Source organism: Maylandia zebra, linkage group LG20 (assembly GCF_041146795.1).
Source record: "Maylandia zebra isolate NMK-2024a linkage group LG20, Mzebra_GT3a, whole genome shotgun sequence".
NCBI classification, from domain to species: domain Eukaryota; kingdom Metazoa; phylum Chordata; class Actinopteri; order Cichliformes; family Cichlidae; genus Maylandia; species Maylandia zebra.
In genome coordinates this window covers 11,931,855-11,940,147 of record NC_135186.1, presented here as the reverse complement: position 1 = coordinate 11,940,147, position 8,293 = coordinate 11,931,855, and the positions used below count along the sequence as shown (strand labels likewise).

The window sequence follows — 8,293 nt, the reverse complement described above, 5'->3', positions numbered from 1 at the left end:
CTTGTCTTGGGGAGAAGCAACCTGTCACTGAACAGACTCTTCTGGTTGTTTATGGCCGTGTGCAGAGGATGCCCAGCATTGTTCATAATGTCCATCAGTTTCTTTAATGTCCTTTTCTCTGCCACTGTCACCAGATTGTCCAGCTTCATGCCGACCACAGAGCTAGCCCTCCTGATCAGTTTCTCCAGCCTGGATGAGTCCCTCTTTGCTGTGCTGCTCCCCCAGCACACCACAGCATAGAAAAGTACTCCAGCAACCACCGACTGGTAAAACATCCTCAGGAGCTTCCTGCAGATGTTAAAAGACCTCAGCCTCCTGAGGAAGTACAGTCGGCTTTGGGCTTTTTTATACAGGTGCTCTGTGTTGCATGACCAGTCCAGTTTATTGTCCACCCACAGCCCGAGGTACTTGTACTTGTTGACCACCTCCACCTCCTCCCCCTCTATCTGAACTGGCAGTGGACCTTCTCTGGACCTCCCGAAGTCCACAACCAGTTCCTTAGTCTTTGAGGTGTTGAGTTGCAGGTGGTTTGTGTGACTCCATGCGACAAAGTTCCTCACCAGACTTCTGTACTCCTCTTCCTGATCATCCCAGATACACCCCATGATGGCTGTGTCGTCTGCAAACTTCTGAATATGGCATAATTCAGAGTTGTAGCAGAAGTCAGAGGTGTACAGGGTGAAGAGAAGAGGGGACAGCACAGTTCCCTGTGGTGCTCCTGTGCTGCTGACCACTGTGTCAGACGTGATGTCCTTCAGCCTGACGTACTGTGGTCTGTCGGTGAGGTAGTCGGAGATCCAAGCCACCAGGCAGGGGTCCACCTCCATCCTGTTCAGTTTTTCCTGAAGCATACAGGGCCGGATGGTATTAAAGGCACTGGAAAAGTCAAGAAACAGGATCCTGACCGCGCCTTTTCCCCCATCCAGGTGTGAGTGGGCTCTGTGTAGGAGGTACAGGATGGCATCCTCCACTCCGACACCCGCCTTGTATGCAAACTGTAGTGGGTCCTGGGCATGTTGTTATATACATTTGGCAGCTCTGCCAGGGCAGAAAGAGACAGCAGGAGGTAATCACAGTAACGGAGCTTTGCCTTCTAACTGAGAGACCAATATAGTTTATTCTCTGCAAGTCAGTGTAAGAAACCCCCGCCTTTCAGGTAAAGCTAACAAATCCTCATCACACTGTATTTGAGTTCAGGTATGTATACTTTAATGACATTTTTAATCTGTGAAATTATTCACTTTACAGGTGTGTACACCAAAACCATCAAACCTACAGAAACTTGCAGTTATTCTTTTTCCTCTCAGAGAAACAGTTTAGATTTGCAGTCAGTACAGTCTGTACTCTGATTTTGTTTGAAATACAGAGTTAATGTCAAACCAAGAGGCCAGTGAGGCATTTTAAACCAAACTGTCAGCTATATGATTCCAGTGATAGTGGTGTAACTGTGGTTGTAAAACTCTATTTGTATGGATTTTATTTATTAAGAAATTAGCAATCAGATTTTTTTTCTCCTGATACCCGCTCCCTTGTTATTCCACGACAAAATAAGCAGATAAATGATCTGGAGTTTTTCATTATTTCATGACAATTTATAAGAGTTGAACTTCCATTTCAGAGAATACTCAAAATGCAGTCCGAAGAGTTAATGATCTAAGTGAGAGAGAGAGATAGCAGAGTGTTTATGGACTTAACAAATTAACAATTTAATGCATCCTTTAAATACTGTACACTTATGTAAAACACAGTGACAAGATGAGCAACACTAAAAGGACTGGGAAATCCTGGAGGGTGACTAAAGTGGATACTCACAGAAATCTTTTCTTGGTGAAGAAAAACCTTACAAAAAACGTACAAGTCAAGAAGTCACTAGAGGGGATAGACATATTGATGTGACAGCCGAATTGTTTTCCCTCTGTACTGTGAAGTACAGATGGCTGACTCAGTCACCCAAACTAAACCCAGCTAAGCAGGTTTGTCACCCTATGAAGACAAGACTGAAGGCTAAGTATCCACAGCGAGCAGCAGTAAATGATGTCAGAGCATCTATAGTGAGGAACCGAAGTTTGGTGATCCTTGATGGCTACAAGCTTCAGGTAACCACTGATTAAAAAGCATTAAAAGTATTAAAAATAATCTTACAAGGTTTAAAATTATTTTATCTTGTACAGTTTGGAGCCTGTAGGGAGGCTTTGTAAGAAATATTTATGGGCCTGACTATGTGCAGCGCTTCAGCTGCTGAACTGCACAGTTTAATTGCAATTCTCTGTGAGGTTGTGTGTCACAAGAAAGACCCCGTTCTTATCAAATATTCCACATGATCAGTTTTTAATATTAACCGACGATCACTCGCTGTGGCTTTAACAGCTTCACGTGTGGTATTTTAAAGACAATCTGAGAAAATATCTGTAGATCATGTTGCTAAGTTACAAGTTCTCAATATAGAATTAGAACAATGTTTTAACGTCTTTTAAGTTGCTAAAATAATATACCAGTGACAAGCTAAGTGCTCTGACGTCCGCTGATCAAACAGTGCACTTTCACTGTTACTGCAGACGGGTACAGATGGCCTCTCTGCCGGTTTACTTAATGACTTTTCTCACCTTTTAATTGCAGCTCATTTAAAAGTAGAAAGAGTAAAAGCACAGACTCTGACTGAAGAGCCCTGCATGGTGAGAGGTTAGAATGTTAACGCTTACTAACAATAATTCTGCCTGTCCAGGCATTTATTCTCAAAATTGCCCACTCCCACTTAATACCACGTTGTCACAGTCTGGCTGAGGCAGACTGTATGTGTTTGCAAGAGAGGACCAAAAACTGAACGTGACGTGGATTTAACAAAAAACAAGCCGTTTAAGCATCTCAAACACACAACGTGTATCGTGCCTGTTTATCTGCAAACTGCACTGTACGAGAGAGTTTGCTGTACAGAAAGTGCCGTAAGCTATTTTAAAGGAACAGTTTCTTACAAAATGAAACAATTGTCTTTACACTGCAGTCCTTGTCACTGTTAGATGTAACGCTGGCTCTGGAAAGGCTGCAGACAGCTCTGTCACCTTTGTGACATGTGGTGTCACCAGCTGCTAACTTTTCATCTGTCAGCGATGAACCTCAGTGGGAGGGTGTGACATTCGTGATGTTCACTCTGTCACTCAGTTCACCTCCACACTGCGCAGGTGACCAGCCTGGGGCCACCACTATTGAAAATCAAATCCCAGTTTTGTAGAATGAAACTTGTTTTTATAATGCTTAAAAAAAATAAAATGAGCATTTCATTTCCAGTTTAAGTATCCAGACCACCCTGTCACTTGGACCCCATCAGCCAACTGTAGATTAAAAAAACAAGAAAAAAATCCCCAAACTTCAAAATTCACATCCCTCCTTCTTACTTAACTGTGCATCCAGTTTAGGGTCATGCAGTGTTGAAGGCTCTTCCCAGATGTCACAGGGTGAAAGGCAGGGTATACCCTGGACAGATCACCAGCCTCTCACAGGGCTAACATGAAGAGACACACACTCGCATTCACACCGACCAGTCTAGCCTCCACACTGAAAGGCACCACCTGGCCGGCAGGTTCCAACCAGGAGTCTTCTCTGTTAGGTGACGGATTGTAACATGTCACATTAGGAGTGAGATCATCTCAGTACTCCTCGGACACACAAATGACAGGATGAATACTAAAGGGCACGCGCGCACACACACACACACACACACACACTGAACAGCTTTGGAAAATTAGAGCAATCCTCAGCCATTATGTTGTGACAGGGACATCAGCGCCTAATGAACTTAATGACTGATGAAAAATCACACAAGCAGCTCATAATTGCATAATTGGTAATGTAATGGCAGAAGCCTGCAGGCCTTGAATATTTTCAACATGCTAATGGAAGTATGTTGAGCACAAAGTAAACAAAAACAACAACTTCTCTGATCTTATCAATTAAACGGCCTCCTTCGCTGTCACCTCATGATTCGCTGATTGAACAATCACGTTTCTCAGTTGGGTATAAGAAGAGCTGCTTGCAGTCGTAGCTGTGTGTGCAGTTTGGACCTGAGCAGCATCCTGCTGGCACAGCTGGCTGTGGTCCGTATCATCAAAGTCATGTTTAAAATATGTTGAATGACAGAGCTGCCACAGTGAAGAGGCATTTTTAGTAATAACATCACCGTCATGCATTTAGGATGTCAAACTGTTTCACAGTTTAAGGTTTGTATAATAAAACAGAGATGCCCTGATTTATGCTGGGACACCAATGGTTGGTTTTCATTGTTATACGAGACTGCCACCTGGTGGTGAAGGAGCTTCAGCTTCAGTTAAATATTACAGCTGGAAAGAGGTAATCTATCTTCACTGTGGTTTTACATAAATGGGCTTCATGTTGCACCAATCTCCATAAAGTGAGGCGTCATACTAAGAATAGTTGTCTTGCTCTGATTTGTCCATGTTGTGGCTGCTTTGATCATTGCCAGAGCCCAGGTACAGTTCTACAGGATGATGCACTATGTTGTGTCTTGGTGAAACTGTGCTGTTTGTGAGCACTGTGTCTCTATTCTCTTACCCAGATCCAGTCTCTGGCACAGTGAGCCCAGCCCCTGCAATACAGCCAGCTGCAGTTTGTAGGCCAGGGTGTGTGTGTAGACAGGCCCAGCCTTGGCGCTGATTGGAGCCTGCCGTGCCAGAGAGGCGCTCAGCTTGGGCAGAACCTCTTTAGAAACCCTCCTCCTCAGAAAGTCCCCACATGTTTCACCCAGCACAAACAGCACCTGGCATGTAATGCACAAAAATGTAATGTACAAAAGCAGCAAGCTGTCAAAATTCAATAAAACTTTACCGTTGTATACTCCTGGATGAATTGTAGTATTTACAAAACTCGTATATATCCAAAAGCTGATGAAACAATTTCCCAGCAGCAGCTCTGAGTGAATAAATGACTGTTTACAGACTTAACGTGTCTGTATTTGTCAGTTCATCAATGAAAATATGAATAACGAATTTAAAAATATTCCAGCTGATGACAGGAGCTGACGAGTAGCCTAATTTACACCGACAAGTTGAATCAGCTGACACTTGCACCAAAGATCACAAAAAACTATCAGCTTCATTTATCACAAAGTCCTACTTTGTGATTCTCTGAGACAGTTTGAAAAGCAGCCTCTAAGAAGGCATCCACACAGTGATCTTTCTGTGCTGATAGAAGAAATGTTAGTTTAAAGAGTCTTCACATTACAACCCAAAAAAGAAAATAATAGAACTATTTCTGAATGAAATAAGCCTGTTGTTGGGCAGCATCTTTCATTCTTTCACTACTAAGAGTTTAAAACTAAAGACGACTTGAATAATTTTGACTCACTTAATGAAAAGAGAGGTTTGTTTTATTTACCCTGAAGGCTCTGAGGACTGCTAATGGGTCATCAGCTGTGAGTCTCTGCAGGAGTGCTGGCCAGCAATGAAATGCTGGTTACACCAGTTTTGCAGTGAGGTTCAGATTTCTATGAATTTTAATTACAATGATCCATCTCCTCTACACTCTGAATCTAATATCACCACCACTACAACCTATAGCTTATATTCCACTGGCCCTTAGACAGACCTATTACCTTGGTCTTCAGTGTTATAATCATCCTCTATTCCAATGCCCTCTGCCAGTTCTTTCTGTTTGCAGTAATTCAGCAGGAATTGGCGAATGCTGAGGTCTTCCTGGTCACTGGAACGTTGCCTGTAGCTGGTAGACTTACTGGTCCTGCTACAAGTGGAAGGAAACCACCTCGCTAAAGGAAAAACAAGACAACAATATGAACATAGGTTTGGTTACAATAAAATAAGTCAGCTGATCAAATCAGTGTGACACAGACACTGATGTTTTTTGGAAAGAGCCATTAGTGACATTTAATTTACACATTTTTACTGTGAGGGCTTGTAAAACTGCAAACACCTATAGTGCCGCTGTATAAGTATTATTATGAATATTAATTCTACAGCAGAAAACAACTCAGCATTTAAACCATCACGATGTATTAAATGTTTCCAAAGATACTGATAATTTGATAACGAGCAAATTATACATCCTGAAATGTACCCCTTGGTAGAAACTTTGAAAGGCACTGCAGAAAACATAAAGTTAAGCAACATTAAAAAAATTTGGCAGAGCATGCCACGAGTTACATTTTCTTCCTTGTCCTGTTTGACTCCCAGCATATGTGAGACTCAAGCTGACATCACTGTTGAAATCTTACCCAGTGCCTTCATGAGCGCGTGCAGCACGGAGCAGAAAAGAGCAGCTGTGCGCTCATAGCTGAGATCCAGAGCCGTCAGCACATCCTGAACGATGTCCCCGACCAGCGGCAGCAGGCTGCAGTCAGAGTGAGTCAACATAACTGTCAACACCCGTGGAGCCTGGCCAACAAGACAGGATTATAATGAAATACAGTACAAGCTCAGGGCAGCACAGGCTTAAGCAGACAAAGGAGGAAATCAGGTAAACCCTCCAGCAGTCATTTCTGTGTCCATTTTGGGTTAAAAACATAACTACCTGTGGATGCTGGCTGAGCCTCTGAAGGTTGAGTGAAATGTCATTAAGCAGGTAGTCAGAGTTCTCATTGATCAGTTCCTTGAGGGAAGCGTATCCACAGGCCTTACTGATGTCCCACATGGAGCTCAGTCCCGCCTGGCTGACCAGCAGCGTCTCCTCACCAGCTTTCTCCAGCACAGGATACAGCGAGGTCATCAACAAGGGACGGAAATCGCGGCCCAGCGCCTGAGCACAGCAGGCGATGCCCTCGAGTTGGATGGATAGCTGCCAGATGTTGGTGTTGAGCTGGTGGATCGTGGATGTTGATGATGAAGGAATCACTTGGAGAGAGCTTGTATTTGAGTTGCCGGCATCACTGTTGGATATGGAGAGGAGTCTGGATGGACTGAGCAGCTACGCAAGGAGACAAAACACATGTTAATGCACTGCTTTCTAACCACTTTTACACATGCACTGCAGACCTGAGGTTTTCTAGATATTATCCATGCGCGTGAGAACGCAAATGTCTGACACAGTTAGATCAGACATTAAACAGCTTTTAGCCTTCCTGCAAAAACAAAAACCACACAGGCTGTTATAAAATGCTCATCCTACCCATTCATATGTAAAGTGTTAAAATCAATGTGTGCCCCACCTGACACTAAGAGACAAACTTGAATACAAGAGCAGTAATAATAATAATAATAAAAATAATAATGACTGAATTTTAAAAAGTTTCAATTTGTTCAGTAGCCCATTGAACGGCAGAAATTAGGTTTTCTTTTCGGAAGTAAGTAAAAGGAAAAAACAAACATGAGTACGAACTTCTCTGTGAACGTACCCTGAATGATGATATGTGATGAGCTTGAACTTGATTGGCTAACAGAAACTAATTTAGCTAGCTTAGGAACATGTAGTGTGGCAAGATAGATGCACTTAAACGTTTTAGGTAATTTAAGCCAAATTGACACCAAATTTCAACTTTGTGAGCTGACAGTTTCGGGATTTCTGTGTTTTAGATTACAAAAATAAAAGAAAAAGATCTACAGATTCAGGTTTTTACTTACCTGTGGTTTGGTCGTCACTATGGACATCACTGGCATTGATTTAATACACCCCCCAATCTTTACCGAGTACCATACATTGCCTCACATCACAGTTCTTGTGTTTCCTTTTCAAAAATTTTGTTGTGCTCAGAGAAATCAAATATATCAAATTTGCATGGCTTTCTTCGGCCTGTCAGGTGGCGCAGAGAACCCTGGCCAGCCCCTGGCAGCCTGAACCACAGACGGGCACCGGTTTGGTTCTCACTCAGTCGTTCATGCTGTAGGTTCTCCCTGATAGGGGGATTTCTGGGTTGTCTTCCCCCCTAAGGAATCCCAATTTTTTTTCTTTTCTTTTTTTGGGTGCTGGGGCCCTGTGTTTATGAAGCTGGGATTCGTGGGACGTCTTTCTTGTCATGGCTACCAAGAAAAACATCAGCTTGGGGGAGAGCGTAGCGCTAAGCACACACTCATTCATGGATCATCACATTGCCATTAGCAGTCCACACACCAGTGAAGATGAAGAAGACAACACTACTTAGGTGTCTTTTCATTTCATTGTTCACTCTGAAAACTACACTGTTACTCTAGAACTGCTTGATGCACCAAACCAAAGTTTTCAGCCACAGCTTATGATCCAACATCTGTGTTCTCAAATGTATTTCCTCAGATTGAAGCTGGCTGGGTGAAAGAAAACAACTTGCCCTATCTCTTTCTTCTTCTTCTTTTTTTTTTAT

At 42.9% G+C, this 8,293-nt stretch overlaps 1 protein-coding gene across 1 annotated transcript; it reads right to left on the bottom strand.

Moving 5' to 3' along the window:
- Window positions 1-5,585: 5,585 nt before the first annotated feature.
- On the bottom strand, window positions 5,586-7,607 carry tti1 (TELO2 interacting protein 1). The gene is made up of 4 exons (XM_023155631.3): window positions 7,581-7,607; window positions 6,535-6,927; window positions 6,239-6,398; window positions 5,586-5,773 (listed from the first exon to the last, which is right to left on the bottom strand). The coding sequence occupies exons 1-4, from the start codon at window positions 7,605-7,607 to the stop codon at window positions 5,586-5,588; spliced, it is 768 nt and encodes a 255-aa protein (XP_023011399.3).
- Window positions 7,608-8,293: the final 686 nt, after the last annotated feature.

What these genes read in the sequence shown, in the direction of transcription:
- tti1 (XM_023155631.3), bottom strand. Translation starts at nt 7,607, where the DNA reads ATGTCCATAGTGACGACCAAACCACAG. An exon ending in TAGTGACGACCAAACCACAG is followed by an intron (nt 6,928 to 7,580) that starts GTAAGTAAAAAC and finishes CTCCTTGCGTAG; the next exon opens with CTGCTCAGTCCATCCAGACT. An exon ending in GGCTCAGCCAGCATCCACAG is followed by an intron (nt 6,399 to 6,534) that starts GTAGTTATGTTT and finishes CTTGTTGGCCAG; the next exon opens with GCTCCACGGGTGTTGACAGT.